General features: G+C 39.4%; 2 protein-coding genes across 2 annotated transcripts; one reads left to right on the top strand and one right to left on the bottom strand.

The window, feature by feature from the left end:
- Positions 1 to 1993: 1993 nt before the first annotated feature.
- Positions 1994 to 3559, bottom strand: LOC139216738 (green-sensitive opsin-like). Its single transcript, XM_070847963.1, has 5 exons — positions 3175 to 3559; positions 2893 to 3061; positions 2579 to 2744; positions 2191 to 2430; positions 1994 to 2092 (listed from the first exon to the last, which is right to left on the bottom strand). Exons 1-5 carry the CDS (start codon positions 3557 to 3559, stop codon positions 1994 to 1996), a joined length of 1059 nt encoding a protein of 352 aa, XP_070704064.1.
- Positions 3560 to 12972: 9413 nt separating this feature from the next.
- LOC139208509 (green-sensitive opsin-like) lies at positions 12973 to 14637 on the top strand. The gene is made up of 5 exons (XM_070838217.1): positions 12973 to 13357; positions 13558 to 13726; positions 13879 to 14044; positions 14193 to 14432; positions 14539 to 14637. The coding sequence occupies exons 1-5, from the start codon at positions 12973 to 12975 to the stop codon at positions 14635 to 14637; spliced, it is 1059 nt and encodes a 352-aa protein (XP_070694318.1).
- The last annotated feature ends 3288 nt before the right edge of the window (positions 14638 to 17925 follow it).

Raw genomic sequence — 17925 nt, 5'->3', positions numbered from 1 at the left:
ACATGTTATAGACTGGTGTGTAGCATTTATTGTTGATCATGTCTGTATTTCCTACCACCAGCACACAAAGCAGCCGGGGCTTTAATGTACAAACAGAGCACAATGTAAACTGCACACTGCACAGTGTAAAAGTGCACAGACGTTGTTCACTTCTTTGTGGACACCTGCAGGAGGCATCATCTGCCTGTCTTATCATCTGAGAGCTCTCCAACACAGAACTTATTCCGCTTGTTAAGAAGGATTTTTTAAATCAGTGAGCTTTTGTTTTCTTTACTTAACACATATGCCACAGTTTATTCTACTTAAGCGGAAATTATGTATAACTTTCTTCTTCTTTCGTTTCATGATGCACTGCAGCTATAATGGAAGAGTTGATGTAATGACACTGGCCTCAAGGGGGTGGTAAAGCATCAGACAAATTCATGTATGCAATATTTCTACAGCAGAGACAAAACATGATTCACTTGTTCTCTTGAAGTATCCGATGAGAGAGAACATATTAATTACAAACCACAAGGGAATTTTCAAACTAGAATCTCAACTGCAAGTGGGAGTTTTTATTTCACGTTTTAATTATACACTTAATTCTCATAATCATGTGGTCTGTAGAGGCCTTTTTATAACCACATCATATGAAAGAACTCACAAATAGCTGGCACTTGATGTCAATATAACATTTTGTATCTTTTCTGAATTAAAGAAAGGCTCTTTTCTGTTTGCCAGTATGAGGAAATGATTTTACCCTCTCAGATCAATCAATCATAACAAGTGTTATATCAAGACAATTTCCATAAAGAGCAGGTCTAGACCAAGCTCTTTAATTAAGAGAGAGACCCAACGATTCAAGAATGAATAACTTTAGAATATTCATTTCACTCTCTCGGATAAGTCAGCGTCTCTTGAGTTCAGTGAACTTTCTAAATAACCATGAGAAAATAAATGCAGCCACTTGACATGAAAGAAATGCATCACTTTTTTATTTGTGTTCTCCAGTTGGCTATAAGAATTTAAAAGTATCTGCATCTACTAAAGTGTTTTATATACTGGTAAGTCTGCCATCTGTCTTGCCCATTTTCATATCTCAGGAATTCTCTGTTGTTTTTTAATCTTGCATTAATTTCATCCAAATTAGACACTGAATATAAAATAACTGAATGGGTTGAACAGCAGTTCCTAGAACGCCCTCTGCTCTTATGGCAGCTTACGGCATAATTACATATCCATGTCTGCTCAAAAGTACGGACAGACACACTGCAACTTGACCACTTTTGTAAGTGTTGGTGACCATGAAAATGCAATGTTGCACATTTCTAGATGTCATCCCAGGAGCAACGTTGCAGACTAATCCTGCTTGTTAGTTATAACAGTTGACTACATTGATATCAAGCCCAGAAAAATGTGTGATGCATCATTTGGTGCAAGAAGGCAGCAGAGAGAGAGGTGGGAGGTTTTGCGTTGTGTTTGTTGTCGTTGCATGCTGCAGCTTTAAATGAACACACCATTGCTTTTTTTTTTTCAATGCATGCATTTATTATCTACTAAATCCTACATATTTTAAAACAATATATGAAACTGATGCCACTGGTAGACCAGTAACATAACACATGGAAATATCCCACTTGTGAATGCACACAGAAAGTGTTGTCATATCTCAGCAGATTTTGTTTGACTTGAGAGTTGAGGTGTTTTTTTTGGGGGGGGGTCATCAAATGCTGTACAATGAGTCACAATTCATTCACACTCACTCACTCACTCACCCATTTGCTCGTCCACGCACACACCACAGCAAATGCTTTTCTTTACATATACATATTAACAGGTGAGATAGAATTCCTCAGTGTGTTTGACCCAGAGTCCATTCAAGTCCAAGTCCGATCAAATTCACGAATCCCTTTGGCAAAAAGTCAAGACTTTTTTTTCCCTCTGGATATTTTTCAAAACCTGGAAGAAATCAGTGAGGAAAGTGTCCACAGATTTGAGGATGCCATCATGATTAAGATACAGAGGACACCTCTGTCTTGCTTGTGGAAACTGAGGTCTCATCCTCCACCATGCCGCCCATTCCAATAGAGGACAGCATGCAGTTACGGAACTGAAATAGAGAGGAAAGACAGCAAATTAGTAAATGATTCTGGTTTGAATAAAGATGAAAAAGCAAGTATTGTACTCCAGAAAACACATTGAACCAACCTGCTTGTTCATCAGCACATAGATGACAGGGTTGTACAGGGCTGAGCTCTTGGCAAAGAAGGCGGGGATGCCTGCTGTGGTTGCGGTGAAGGCAGCTCCCTTGTTCATGAAGATCCAAGCAGCAAAACTGGCATATGGCACCCAAGCTAACAGGAAGCCAAAGACCATCAGGATGCACATACGTGTCACTTCCCTCTCAGCCTTCTGGGTGGACTCTGACTCCTGCTGCTGGGCTGCAGCCTAAAGTGTTTGAGACCAGAAAACATCATCAAAACTCACAGCAGAGATGGTTTTACAAAGCTTTAAATGAAAAGCAGCTATAGAATAATTCTATTTCTCTAAGGTTTGACTATGAGTTCAATATTTCATGAACTTTAGCTTCACTTACGGCTTTGACAGTCAGCACAAGGCTTCCATAAGTGAAGAAAATGAGGAAGACTGGAGTGAAGAAGTGGACCACAAACATGTACATGACGTATGACTCATTGTTGAAGCCTGCAGCCAGAGTGTAGTAGTCGGGGCCACAGGAGCACTGCAGACCCTCAGGAAGGTACCTATGAACAGTTAAGGTCATTACAGATCATTGAGACTTAAGCCATATTAGCTCTGAATCCATCCTCACTTTCTTAAGCCCGAGTAGTTGGTTTGAGTGCTTCTTAGTTACCCAGTCTAAGTCACATGACAAATACAAATGTGAATTACCTGGACCAGCCAAACAATGGGGGAGCAGCACATGAAACAGCCATGATCCAGGTGAAAAGGACTCCAACTGCAGCATGAGTTTCGGTGAACTTGAAGCTTCCCATGGGTTTGCAGACAACAATGTATCTCTCAACAGCCAAGACGACCAGTGACCAGAGAGCAACTTGACCTGCAGAGAGAAAAAAAGTAAGATTAAAGCCCAAATGATGTTCAATATTCTTCAGTCATTGTCAGGCTTAAGAAGTTGTTCAAGTGGTACAAAGCCTACGGTTGACTGTTTACCTCCAAGTGTGGCCATGAATCCCTCAACAGCGCAGGCAGTGGCTCCCAGAATGAAGTAGCCGTTGACAGCAGATGTGATGGTGATGGTGAATCCGAAGGCGCACATGATCAGTCCAGCCACAGCCAGGTTGACCAGGATGTAGTTCAGTGGTTGCCGGAGCTTCTTGTTCTGAGCCGTTACCAGCAGTGTCAGACCATTGATGGGAGTTCCAGTGCAGATCAGGAAGAACATGTAAGCAGCCAGAAGCTTGAACGCGATGGGATCTGCCAAATAGTACTGTGGGTATTCAAAAGGACTTCTAACAATCCCAGTCCTGTTGGACATGGGGATGTAGAAGTTCTTGCCCTCTGTGCCATTGGGCTCAATTCCGCCTTCCCAGACCATTTTCAGTTGTCTTCTTTGCTGGAGCTTCAATTGATGGAGAGTGGTGTGAGGTGTGAAGTCACTTAGTAAGTAAGCCAACCTCTCACACTCTGCCCAGGGGGCTGTTTTATACCCTCCTGAGGTTATCCTTAAATTGGCAAAATTAGATTACAGGAGGATTGTGAGGAAGCGGACAGCTCAAGTCCGATTGATAATTGACTTTAAGAAAGCAGTGAAGCACTGACCTAAGAATTACATGTTCCAAGTTAATCTTTGACGTTCTGCTTTAATTTCTTCATCTATATATTATATGTTAGGAGATACACACGACAAACAATTTATTTATTCTTTCTTTTATGAATTGTCTTACTTACTGTTTCATTTGTTTCATATGTTTATGCTTTTTGTATATGAAGCACTTTGAAGTCCCTTTATGTATGAAATGTGCCATATAAATAAGTGTGCCTTGCTAATATGAGAATGACCTTTTCCCTCTTTGTGGTGAGTTTGAATTCTCATAATAATAGAGACAAATTATTATTTTGATGGAAAAAAAGGATATCAAGGTAAAATTAATTTTTAAATGAATAAGTTTTTACATTATTTCAAAGTAATGATGAGAAGTAATGATGAAGTCATGATAAAGTATTAGTGATTACTAATAAATATCTGAAATGTATTAATAGGCGCTCAGTATATGTGCGTGTCAAGGGCTCAGTGTTAGTGTTTATCCAGCACTTAGCTCAGCTGACTCACTTGCTGCCAAGAATCCTGTCACTGCTTGTCAACTGACAGTCTTCTGCATGGCGACAGTGTTTATTCAGCGCTGATCATTTGTTTGAACATGTTATTTTCCGACAATCAGAATGTATTTTCAGTTTCACTCTGGAGATCAAGACAATGTGATGATAAACCAGGACAAAAACTGGAAAACCGGGTAAGTCCCAATGCAGGATATCTGATGATCGAATCCAAAACAGCAGGAGAAACTTACCTCTGTGTGCATGTGAGTCGCACTTGTTGGGCAGAACTTATGTCAGTAGCTGTTGATGTGACTCTGTGTCTGTTTAGAAACAGCAAGAGTCATTTGAGCTGCATGTTAAATAAATTACTAAACTGCAGCCAACACTATTATTAACAATGCATTTCAGCAAAATGCACCTCCTGTGAAATATGACAGTAGTTTCTTCTCCTCACAGGCTGTTCATAACCAGCACTGAGCTTTAACCAAACCTCACTCGTTTTTATCAGTGAAGTTACCAACAGGGGAGTCTACAGCAGATGTCCTGCACAGCACATTTGATTTGAAGTACAGTGATGGAACAAGTATATAGATCATTTATTAAAGTTATATTTAAGTTAAGTTTTATACAGTAAAGCATGACAGTAAAAGCAGTCATGATGGTCCTTTTCATGACATTAAAACAGTGTTAAATACAAAGGCTGGTGCTGTCGCACTACTGATGCATGTGTATGCAACATTTAAATTAACCACTGTAATAATGTTGGATAGAACAGTGCATTTTATTTTATTTCATACATTGACTATGAGGTTTAGTCTGCAGAGCAACTAAAGCCGTCACATAACTGTAGCAGAGTAAAAGGTAAGAATAAAAAAAGAGACGATACTTCCAATTGGCTTTTGAGTAAATGTTAAGTTCCACCACTGGGGTACAGTAATGCTCTAACTGTGGTCATTGTGAGCTTTGTGCACCAGTTTCATTGATGCCTTATCAGCTCAATCAGCTATTTCCTTCAGTCAAACATACGGCTGTGTATCTAATCTATCAGGTACAAAATTACACTAGAAAGGGAACAAATAAATCTAGTAATGACGTGTCAAATTTTTAGGTTACCAATGTCTGTTAATTTGCTGCTTGGAATGTTTTTACATGTCTATTTTTCTCAAAGTAAAGCAAGTTAAATCATTCCAAACGTAATACAGAATCACATAGAAAGAAGAAACTCCAGAGCTGAAAAAATCCCTTTATTCTTACCACACAGTGGAGACATCTGTCTTATACTGAGATTTCATCTTCTACAAGTTCACTAATCCTAGCAGTACTTAGCATAGATGTACAGTAACAACAATTATAATAATAATAACACTAATAATAATGACGTGAATAATAATAATAGCATGTAGACAAATGAATATGCACTGATTTAACCCATAATTATAATCATTATATACTTCACTCATAAATGGAAAAATTAGCATAATTCAAACATTAGAAAGCATCAGAAAATATGTTCATTTAGCAAAATCGTTGATTAGTGTTACTGAATGTATTTGTATTTTTTTTTTTAAAGCCTGGCAGTCAGTTTAGCAGTGCTGGCAGATTCCAGTTTTGAATTTTGCTTAAGAAGCAGCCTGAACCCTTGTTCAGCAGCACATAGATAACAGGATAATACATTCTGCTGTCGAGGCAGTGAAAGGGTGAGAGCAGCTCCATTGTTCTCGAAGATCCAACCTGTGAAGTCCAACTAGAAAGAATGCGACTCTCAAGACGCTCAAACATGACGTGTCAGTTTTCTCTCAGCTTCTGAGTATTTGCTTCTGTGCAGCAGCCTGAAGTGTTTTAGCAGACAATACGTTGGAGGAGCAACAGTAAAAGTAATACGCTTTTTTGTTATTTAAGGGAATGTGGACCTGCTTTACAGGTACTGTAATGTTTACAGTATATTTATGCACTTTATCTACTGAAGCGCATGCAAGGAATTTATGCCCAAATTAGTTGTGAAATATATACACCGTTGCCCATAAAGTTGGAATAATTGTTCAATACCCCCAATTTTGTTAAAGCCTGAATACACAGTTTGCAAAGGTTAATTGTGGTTTAAGTTTCACTGTGATATGTTTGGAAGAGTTTGATCAATAAAGTTGAGAAGATATACACTTTATTTATCAAGAATAAATCACATTGTCACAATCATTTCATGAGAAGAGGTGAAAAACATTTTATTCCAACTTTATGGGTAAAGTATGGGTAACAGTGTAAAATTCACAATGTGACTGTAAATTTTGACACAATGCCATCGAGAACCAGCATGACAATATGAAAGTATGCTATATAAGTAAATATTTTATCATGATTACAATGACAAAGTAGTTTATTAGATTGTATGGTAAACAGATAGTAGCTTTTTGAAGTAGTTTCTCTGTCTACCATGTGTCTTAATTAATGTACACTCTCCTATAGTACCATCATTGTCACAGTTAAAACGTGACTTTTGAAGACTTGAATGTTCCACTTTGTATTGAGAAGACTATCATTTGTTTCACTCTAGCAGTAGCTCTGCCAAACTATTCTCTGCAACTGCAGCTATAGTCCCTGCTGTTGTTCGCTTTGCCTCTACTGGAAATCTGAGTTGTGTGCGCTGGGTAATGCTTCGGATTACAGAGTTACTACTGGTGTAATCTTTTGAAATCTGCTGGTGAACCAGTGCAGGAGACTATGCACCACTACGTACATGCAGGTAGAGGGGAACAAGATGTGAAGCAATGGAATAAGAGGGTAACAATTAAGGGTCTTAAACAACTTATACTGTAATTATCTTTTTAACTACTGAGCAGTAATCTGGACATTTGGGAGGAACCTAGAGAGAATTTATACTGTAGTTATAATCTAACTACTATGTACGTATTCTATCACTATTACAAGATACAGTTTGTCCAAAAACTGAGCAAAAATCTGGATGCTTCAGTTAATAAATCTGATGTGATTTTATTTAAAATGACTTTCTTACCAACAAACAGGCAAACCACATTGATCCTTTATAATTCAGGGGCCCTTGAGATAACTGTGGGGTACACGTGTGGGTGTACCAGGGGGCAGTGTACTGTCATACTGTCAACCTCTGAGGACTGTATCTTGATCACTGGATCCTCATGCTGACAGTACTCACCCACTCACGGTGTCTCTCACTTGTTTTTCGGGTGTGTTATTAAAATATTAGATGTCTTCTCCCTGGTAGTTGTGTTCCACCAGCTCCTCAAGGTGCAAGCTTGCCTTATTTCACTCCGGGAAGTGAATACAAATATAGCATGATAACATTTTTTTTTTAAAAGGCAAGAATCACAACAGATACATGTGGTTAATATACTCGTCTGACCGCAAACTGTGCAGTAAATGTAGTTTGTTCTTTGTCAAATCAAATCAAACTGTCCCCCTGCTGGTCTCTGTTATTTCAGGGTGATGGGGCACAGGTCAGTCCGCAGCAGAGCACTTCCTGACCACCGAAGCTGTGCGCACCTGTGGGCGCATGGCATCATCTCTATTTCTCTGGCTACGTGGCCCTCCAACAGGTAAAGCTACACTCTTAGAAATTCCCCCTGTTAAAAAACGGTAAACAACTGGCAGTAGGGTTGCCAGGAAATTACTGTAAAATTAACGGTATATTGCTGTTGCTGAAATTTACAGTTAACTACTGTTAGTATAAATACAGCAAAAAGCTGTTATTTTAAACCTTTACAGGAAAGTACTGTTGAAAAGATAAGCAGTTTATTACCATTTATTTACACTTTTTCTTAAGACGTATATTTGCAGCTTTTAACTGTGAATTTCAGCAAAATACTACACCTTGTTGGTAATTCATTTCCTTCTAGCAAAATAGACAATATATGTATTTTTCTAAACCTAGTGATTTGATAAATTACTTCTTGCATGTCATGTTATAAACACCATGTTTTAATGTGATAAAGAAACATAGCCTTTGAAACTGCAACTTAAAATGCCAAGACAAATAATAAAACTTCAAAGTGTCTTCTCAAACCATGTCTCTTTATTGAAATTGAACAAAGTATCAACAAGAACAAGAACAAGTATTGCACTACCTTGCCAAAACCTTGTGCAAAAAGGTCACCTTTTTAAGGTTAAACAAAAAGAGTTTGGTGGCTTTTAGGATTAACACACTTTCTCATAACATAGAGAATAACTTCAAACTCAAATTCTTCTTAAAACACTAAAATAACAAAACAAAAAAGTTGCTTGAGAACTGAGAACAGCAGCAACTACGTGTGTGTCTGTGTGTCTGTGTGTGTGTGTGTGTGTGTGCATGTCTATGTGTGTCTGTGTGTCTGTGTGTGTGTGTGCATGTCTGTGTGTGTGCATGTGTGTAACTGACTATATGAAGTCCCTCTCAAAATCCATCAGTCTCTTCAGGAGACTTGAGGCCGGAGGGCTGACGGAGGGAGAAGCTCTCTTCTAGCCTTACCCTTTGCCCCCTGCAGCCTTTGTGCCCCGCTCAGGGTTGATGAACCCGATGAACCGCCTGAAAAACAAGAGTGCATGTTCAGAGCTGGTGTTGAAAAACATATACTGTAATTATATACATGTGTTTAATGTTCTTGATATTCCATATTGTAGTTGATTTACTAAGCCCAGCCAGGGTATGAATTGAACCAATATTAATATGTCTCAAGGCATTGCATACCCATATAACAACCTCTACCAACATTAGAAATTACAAGAGAATGTTTTGTGGGGTTTTCCCCTTTAGCAACTGTTAAGATCGTGCTAGCTAGTTAGCTAGCATAGAATTTCCTCACGGTGTGCCTAGCTAATGCTAATCTTACAAATGACTCCAACTTAAGTAAGTGATGGTTTTTGCCAATTCTAATTAGCAAAGCAGTAAGAAACTCACCTGTTTGTTGTGGTGATGGAACTAGATAACAATTTGGCTTCAAACTCCACTCTCCAACGTGTCTCCTGCTCTCTCACCTTCTTGTTCCCAAAATGCATTGCAAAAAATACAAGAAATTACTGTTTTCTTTTCTTGAAGTAATAATACAGTAAAATAATGTTATAAACTGTTATTATACAGGGTAACCCTGTATTTAAACATAACAGGATCTTACTGTTGAAATTTCACCGTAAATTTACAGCAATTTCTTAGAGTGTACATAGAACTGTGTAAATAAAACCTGACTACAGTCTGTTTAAAAATTATTAAAATAGATAGTACAGCACACAGCACAGCAACCTTGCTGGTGTTCTTGGATTGCAGATTAAACTAAATCAATCAAACAAATGTGTATCAATGATCTGGTAGTTAAAACGTTCTAGTTGATTAATTTAGAACCAATTTTCATTCAGTTATTCATTTTGTCAGGCCCACTTTAAACTTCCTCAGAAAACACGGCAGGCAGCAGCTACATACTGAGTCTGTGCAGCAGGTAAAAAGCTCCGCCTATGTTGCTTCTGTGGCTCATATATTTTAGCCGTGACTTGTGTGTGTGGAGGCAGTTCTCCCCTGTTAGTCACAGGGTAGGCTCTTCATTTAGTAGCTCACCACTTATAGGTCAGCAAACTCCATCTGCTGATGAGAACAGTGTGATATGTCACTTCTGGCTTCAATCATTCAGCCAGATTTAGAAATATTTTAACCTATCATCATTTAACATCATGCTTGGTATTACAACCTTAAACAATGTAAAAACACCACATACGTGTAATGCGTTACATTACATATGTGTAATGAATGTTATTTGTTTAAATGTCATTATTTGTACTGAACTATGTTTTGTATGTTAGCGACTGGTGCAGCACAGAAATGTGTCAGCATTCTTTGGTCTCAATGTTATTACCAAAGTGAGACATTTCTGGAGTACACTGTATTTAACGTTACATGTTACATGTAACGTAACAATATCATCACATTATTCTGTCTTATTTTTTATTTTAGAAAAAGAAAGAAAAAAGGAACTCAGCTCTCAGAGAAGAGCCAACACACAGAGCCGACACAATTTATACTGCATTCAGTTTGGGGCAGTAATGCTGTGCTACAATAAAGCTTAAAGGACTAGATGGTAAAATCCCTTGAATACTTCCTGCACAGCTTCTTATATGTTCTCATTGGGAGCGATTTCAACAACACAACTAAGAGGACAAGCCTTGCTCTAATGATAAGAACGGGGAGGGGAGCGCATCATCAGTAGTGTACCTATAGTTCATTGGGTGTTTCGGCCATTAACACTATACACCCTCGCCACAGGGTGATCAGACCTGAGCTTGCGTCCCCTGTACCTACTCTACTCTTATGGCATTACTTCATCCCCTGTTGAAGAGGCCATCTCCGTACAATTACCTTGTGTTGCTCTGATATCATTAGACAGTGTAAAGTAAAATATCATTAACCCCAACACCATTAACATGGTAAGCGGCTCAGTAGTAGCAACATCAAAATAGCTGATCTATTCCTCATAATGTGTCAAATCAAGATTTTACAATCAAAGCGTCTTAACAGCCTCACAGTAGTGCATGATTACTGGTGACAACTTTGGCACCACATGGCCCTATGTGGCCACCTATGTTACCTATAGGAAACACCCCCCTCCATTGAAGGCTACTAATAACTCTCAGAACTGATCAATACAGATTCATGATACATTAAGAGCCTTCTGGCAGCAGAATGGATAAACATGCAAATATCATTTCATGAGAAGCTCCACGTATGCAAAGATACTTGACATCTCTTGTGTACAATACCTCCATGAGTGGTCGTGAAACCCAGGACATCAGAGGCACTTTAGCTGGTGTGGTGGAGATGTGTGAATCCAAAGCAGCTCATCAAGAACAGTCCATGTTCAGTAGACAATGAACAGCTGATGGGAGTTCCAGAAATCTCCAAAGATCTACCAGATAAAAGATAAAAGACTTCTCACACTCTCCTGCAGTACATGAGAATGTAGAAGTTGTGTTCCTCGCTGCTGTTAACATAGTCAACAGGATGGACACAGTGAGCTTGTTTGTGGATGTGCAGGTTTGCATGTCACCAATTACCTCCAGCTTAATTACTGTTTCTTATTTTAAAAAAAGGAAGGACAACTGTTGCACAAACTATAGTTCAAACTGAGGTAAGTGTAAGTTAAATAGGCTAACAGACTTGACATATGACATTAAAACCAATTAGTACATTAACTAATTATTTAACTAATTGGTAAGGGATTAGCAAGGTGTAACCCCTTGGAGCCCTGTTTTACCTTTATTTGGTGAGGTGAGATTAGGTCATCAGTTTCATTATCAAACAGTTCATTTGACCTAGGTCACATTGTAGTTTCATCATTTCATCATTCATCATGTATAATTGACAAACTACTAGTTTGCCTCTATGGATGAAAATAAAATGGCAATAAATAAACAAATAAATGGATACCCTCTATGTAGTCATGTTAGCATGTACTAACTTAGATATACATTGTCTATCCACGCATACCACACATTTATGACTGTATTTTTACTTTCTGTCATATTTCTGACTATAATTCAATTGACTTTGTTGAAAAATCTGCGCAATTTTATGTTGTGATTAGTCATAGCATGTGTCTTTGTTGGCCACAATTACCAGATATGAGCCTCTCTTTCACTTAATCTATAACAAACTATAATAATAAAAACAATAAACTTGATTTTAAGCACCTTTAAAGTAACTCATGGACACTGAACATACAGAAAACCAGAAAAACTACAAACAAAAATCAACATTAATGAAGCAAAAACCTACATGGAACAAACAAAAACACTATATAAACAAGCAAAACACAATTTTTCCTTGCAGTCAATTCAAAATGGATTATATCTGTAGCTATGATTTTGATTTACATTGACATGTATCCAACAGCAACACAGGATACTATTCAATAGCTAACAGTAGACTGTAGATTTTATTGCATATGCATTGCGCTGCCACCAATGTGGCCAAACCTGCCGGTTATGATCTGTCGTCAGTGCTTATGAATGGCCTCTCATCAAATAAACAGGCTTTTTTGCAGCACTTGATACTTTTTGCTCTTGGCCACTGATTGTGTTGCTCTGACGCAAGGAAGATAAATTAGGTGAGTTCGTGGCAGACATTTACTTTCCTACATGTGACAGTAAGCTACATGACAACAAGGCCACTGAAGGTGAGACAGCGCGGTTAATCCTATCAGGATAATAACACTTGCTGTTCCTCCATATGGAGACAGATGCTGACAGTTAAAATGTTAGATTGACGGTTTGTCCTGAAACACATTCACAGTTTTTAAGCAATCAAGCAAACAAACATATACCAACAATATAATTATGTACACATAACATATATAATATAGTCCTCATGATTCAAGGTTTGATTTGCTCGTGTAGAATAAGTTTTCTGTAAATAATTTTGTTAAAGCTTTTGACTGCACGTAATTCCCATTATGTAATTAGGATTAAGAGAATTTCTCTGGATGTGGGAAGTGGAGCAAATTACTGTGGGCCCTGGCCTTTCTATCCGGTATTAAGACTAAATTACTGACCTCTATTGGCCTCACATTCCTGGAATCCAATTTTGGTAATTTGACAATGGGGTTAGAGGCAGGTATAAAACCCACACTGCCACTCTGACTTTTGTGTCCACCAGCACTTTTTGGTTCTTTCAGCGAAGAAGCTCAGCAGAACAGACTAGTGAAGATGGTCTGGGAAGGCGGAATTGAGCCCAATGGCACAGAGGGCAAGAACTTCTACATCCCCATGTCCAACAGGACTGGGATTGTTAGAAGTCCTTTTGAATACCAGCAGTACTATTTGGCAGATCCCATCATGTTCAAGCTTCTGGCTGCTTACATGTTCTTCCTGATCTGCACTGGAACTCCCATCAATGGTCTGACACTGCTGGTAACGGCTCAGAACAAGAAGCTCCGGCAACCACTGAACTACATCCTGGTCAACCTGGCTGTGGCTGGACTGATCATGTGCGCCTTCGGATTCACCATCACCATCACATCTGCTGTCAACGGCTACTTCATTCTGGGAGCCACTGCCTGCGCTGTTGAAGGATTCATGGCCACACTTGGAGGTAAACAGTCAACCGTAGGCTTTGTACCACTTGAACAACTTTCACAACAAAATTCTTACCACAACACAGTTCTAAAACCCGACAATGCCTGAGGAATGCTGGACATGATTTGGGCTTTAATCTTACTTCTCAAACATCCAGCATTGACCTGAAAGTCCATTTGTGATGCTCTTCTGAAAAAATGCCTTTACTCTCTGCAGGTGAAGTTGCTCTCTGGTCACTGGTCGTCTTGGCTGTTGAGAGATACATCGTCGTCTGCAAACCCATGGGAAGCTTCAAGTTCACTGGAACTCATGCTGCAGCTGGAGTCCTTTTCACCTGGATCATGGCTTTTGCATGTGCTGCTCCCCCATTGTTTGGCTGGTCCAGGTAATTCACATTTGTATTTGTGCTTTTAAATCTTTACTACCAGACTGTGAAGCTTTCACAAGACTAATAAGCACTCAAACAAATAATAGTCATTTAGCTAATATGGCTTATTGATCTGCAATGGTCTTAATCTCTTCTTACAACTCAAACAGGTACCTTCCTGAGGGCATGCAGTGCTCCTGTGGCCCCGACTACTACACTCTGGCTCCAGGCTTCAACAATGAGTCATACGTCATGTACATGTTTGTGGTCCACTTCTTCATTCCAGTCTTCCTCATTTTCTTCACTTATGGAAGCCTTGTGCTGACTGTCAAAGCCGTAAGTGAAGCTAAAATTCATTAAATATTGAACTCATAGTCAAACCTTAGAGAAATAGAATTATTCTATAGCTGCTTTTCATTTAAAGCTTTGTAAAACCATCTCTGCTGTGAGTTTTGATGATGTTTTCTGGTCTCAAACACTTTAGGCTGCAGCCCAGCAGCAGGAGTCAGAGTCCACCCAGAAGGCTGAGAGGGAAGTGACACGTATGTGCATCCTAATGGTCTTTGGCTTCCTGGTAGCTTGGGTGCCATATGCCAGTTTTGCTGGTTGGATCTTCATGAACAAGGGAGCTGCCTTCACCGCCCTGACAGCAGCCATCCCCGCCTTCTTTGCCAAGAGCTCAGCCCTGTACAACCCTGTCATCTATGTGCTGATGAACAAACAGGTTGGTTCAATATGACAATAATCTTACCTTTATTTTGCAGCATTTATGCCCACGATGATGCACATTACATGCTCGATATGTCAACATCTTTTTTGCTCTGTTTCAGTTCCGTAACTGCATGCTGTCCACTATTGGAATGGGCGGCATGGTGGAGGATGAGACCTCAGTTTCCACAAGCAAGACAGAGGTGTCTTCTGTCTCTTAAATATAGAGACATTTTCATATATCTGGACATTTTCCTTTCTACTGTCTCTTTGATCTGGAATAATCCCCGATGTGGACTGAGTGAAGTTCAGGGAGGTCTGAACTACAGTGATGAACAGCTCCAGGAACAAACTCATAGACTGCATTTTCTCCTCTTTTATCTAAAGGATGCCGGAAAGTGTTTGTCATATCGATGTGAATTCAAAATCATTGCAAATAATGGTAAGATCTGTGAACACATGTATGTGGATGCTCACTTTGACTCCCCCTGCGTTCAGTGGCACAGTTGCCCCTGAAATGTCTTAGCTATTTGGCACCCTTTAATCTACATAACATCCTTAAAGAACATATGGTTTCAATGTCATTTCCTTTTTTTTTCTTACATCAGTGGGGACATTTTTTGTACTGTATTTTCAAAATGAGCAACTACATACAATGTAAAACTATTTTTGTCACTTGTTGAGTTGGTCATCGCGAATTGTAAACATTGTATATACAAAAAAAATCTGTTAGATTAATAAATAAATGCATGCATGAAAATGTGTTGTCATATTGAGTTCATTTCAAACAACAGGCCATACAAACTGGCTGTTAATACTATAAAGTTTCAACCTTAAAATGTGTTCATCCATGAGATGTGAACATACTTTCAGGATTTAAGTGAGTTTAATTTAACTCTGAGAGAAGCTGCGTTTCTTCTGCTCATATTGTTTAAAGCTCAGCTGGTCAAGTGGTCATCCGGCTTTAAGACCCAAGTCTTAAAGCCGGGCTTCATACACGTCTCTGCATCCTGCCTGTGGAGGGCACCACCGCCTGCTGGAAGCACCTTAGGATCATGTCTGCTGGGTTATCAGATTATGACGGCTGAGGCAAAAAGGAGCGTAAAGATAGATTATATCCAATCCAATTAACATGGAGAGGATCAGGGAGAAGACCACCTGTATTGCAGGTTCTGTTCGTCTTGCGGACACTGTCAGAGAAAAGGGAATGATGACAGTGTTGTTGTCAACATGTTGAATGCCAAACCTTGATCTTTCTAAAACAGATGAAAGACCAAATGAGCTTACATGGTGGTGAGTTGGGACTTGGGAAACAATTGCTTACTGGTAGTGATATAAAACATGGACACAATGTGATAGGAGGTAATAATGTTCAAGAAAGTATGCAGGATTGTGGACGGAGATAGTTTCATTTATTTCATTTTCAAAATCACAGTGAAAAGGCTTTTCCATTTATTTTCAATCCCAGTTTCAAACCAAACAAAACTGTGTAGAAAACATGACATTATTAAGGAATGGATTTATGAAAGACCCCTCCAAACCAAGTTAGGTGATTTACACGACTGTGTTGTCTCCCACAAGGACAACACCATCCTGAAGTTTGCAGACGACACCGCTGTGATAGGACGCATCACCGGTGGAGACGAAGCATCCTACAGGAGGGAGGTGGACACTCTGGTGACATGGTGAGAGGACAACAACCTCACCCAAGACTAAGGAGATGATAGTGGACATGAGGAAGGAGAGGAGCCCTCATCAGCCACTGCTCGTCCAAGGTCAGGAAGTGGAGAGGGTGAGCAGCTTCAAATACCTGGGGGTCCACATCAACGAGGACCTCACCTGGACACTGAACACCTCACAGCTGGTGAAGAAGGCCCAGCTGCGGCTGTATTTCCTGAGGAGGCTGAGGAGGTTTGGCATGTCGTCAAAAATCCTCACCAACTTCTACAGCTGCGTTGTTGAGTCCATCTTATCCGGCTGCATCACCGTGTGGTACGGCAGCACCACCATCATGGACCGTAAACGCCTGCAGAGAGTGGTGAAGACTGCGTCCAAGATCACCAGGACTCCCCTGCCCTCTCTGCAGAGCATCTACAGACACAGAGTCCACCGGAGGGCTGCCTCCATCATCAAAGACCCCACCCACCCCCAACACAAACTGTTCACTCTCCTCCCCTCAGGCCGGAGGTACAGGAGTCTGAAATGCAGGACGTCCAGACTCAGAAACTCCTTCTTTCCCTCCGCCATCAGGCTCCTTAACAGCCAATAGGAGTCACAACTACCTCTAATCTGCACATTCATCTGCACATTGACTGTACTTTATGTTAAGTTGCACATTTTGTAAATATATTTATATGTTAAACAATAGCAGTTTATTTAGCAATAGCAGTTTATATTTATATGTTTTTATATTCTATTCTATCCTCTTCTTTTTTTACTCTTTGGCATTCAGTGTGGATGACAAAGTAAGATTTTTGTTGTACAGGGAAACCCGTTTCTGCACTGTACACTTGACAATAAACACTTTGAATCTTGAATCTCTTTGAATCTTTTACATATATTTGGATTAAATTACCTGCAATTTCAGACATCTCTTCTATGGGCTGATAACAAAGCAGCTGTGTAATGCAGTGAACTAAAAACTATCATATTCAACCCTGAATGCAGTAGAATATAGTTTACGTTAATAGGTCACTAGATTGAAGAATAAGTACTTCACTATTGTAGGCTTAGTAGACAACAGTAGCCTACTTGTTTAGATGTAGCCTACTGACTTTGAACCATGCCCATAGTGTAGTGGTAGTAGTAGCAATCCCAAAGAATATTTTTTCAGTTGAATCTTGTAAATGTCACAACATGAGATTGATGAAACCTACAAAGACTAAACACACCACATGTAAGTTGCTTCCACCAGCATACACCGATTTTTGCCATCTTGACAGTCAGAAAGGAGAAAACACAGCCGAACTGAGAGGAGCGCCGGAACAACAGGTGGACTGTGATCGGAGTCGTGTCGCTAGGCAACTCTGTTATACTGAGTGTTCTAGAACAGAGACGAACATTCTGAACAACAGTGAATTAGTGATAAAAAATACCAAGAATAAAAGCTAAAGTTGATTAATTCAGTTGTTGAATTATTAAACAGTTTCTTCTGCACCCTGTGAGTTGGCAGAAACAAGAGATAGACAGGAATCTTAAGATATTACACATAGTATGGTGTATGTGTATTGCTGTGATGTTCAGTGCTCTATAGCGCCGCCCACAGGGGAGAAGTTGAGTTGTTTCTACTAAATGTTTAAGTGGTCTTTATTTTTCCTGTTTCCTAGCTGTGATCTAAATCAGCAAGCTTTGCTAAGTTATGGCAATATGGAATCTGTATATGATATTTGCACTAACATGAAGAAGTGCAATGATGAGTATTTCATTTTTCCATATTTTTCAGAAAATCTACTGTATCACTTTTGTGTATATATACAGTGCATCTGGAAAGTATTCATACCACTTCACTG

The sequence above is a fragment of the Pempheris klunzingeri genome, chromosome 2 (assembly GCF_042242105.1).
Source record: "Pempheris klunzingeri isolate RE-2024b chromosome 2, fPemKlu1.hap1, whole genome shotgun sequence".
Taxonomy (NCBI): domain Eukaryota; kingdom Metazoa; phylum Chordata; class Actinopteri; order Acropomatiformes; family Pempheridae; genus Pempheris; species Pempheris klunzingeri.
Note: the sequence above shows the minus strand (reverse complement) of the source record. Positions and strands in the feature narration are given on the sequence as shown.

What these genes read in the sequence shown, in the direction of transcription:
- LOC139216738 (XM_070847963.1), bottom strand. Translation starts at nt 3,559, where the DNA reads ATGGTCTGGGAAGGCGGAATTGAGCCCAATGGCACAGAGGGCAAGAAC. An exon ending in TTGTGCTGACTGTCAAAGCC is followed by an intron (nt 2,431 to 2,578) that starts GTAAGTGAAGCT and finishes CAAACACTTTAG; the next exon opens with GCTGCAGCCCAGCAGCAGGA. An exon ending in ATGTGCTGATGAACAAGCAG is followed by an intron (nt 2,093 to 2,190) that starts GTTGGTTCAATG and finishes TCTCTATTTCAG; the next exon opens with TTCCGTAACTGCATGCTGTC.
- LOC139208509 (XM_070838217.1), top strand. Translation starts at nt 12,973, where the DNA reads ATGGTCTGGGAAGGCGGAATTGAGCCCAATGGCACAGAGGGCAAGAAC. An exon ending in ATTCATGGCCACACTTGGAG is followed by an intron (nt 13,358 to 13,557) that starts GTAAACAGTCAA and finishes TACTCTCTGCAG; the next exon opens with GTGAAGTTGCTCTCTGGTCA. An exon ending in ATGTGCTGATGAACAAACAG is followed by an intron (nt 14,433 to 14,538) that starts GTTGGTTCAATA and finishes GCTCTGTTTCAG; the next exon opens with TTCCGTAACTGCATGCTGTC.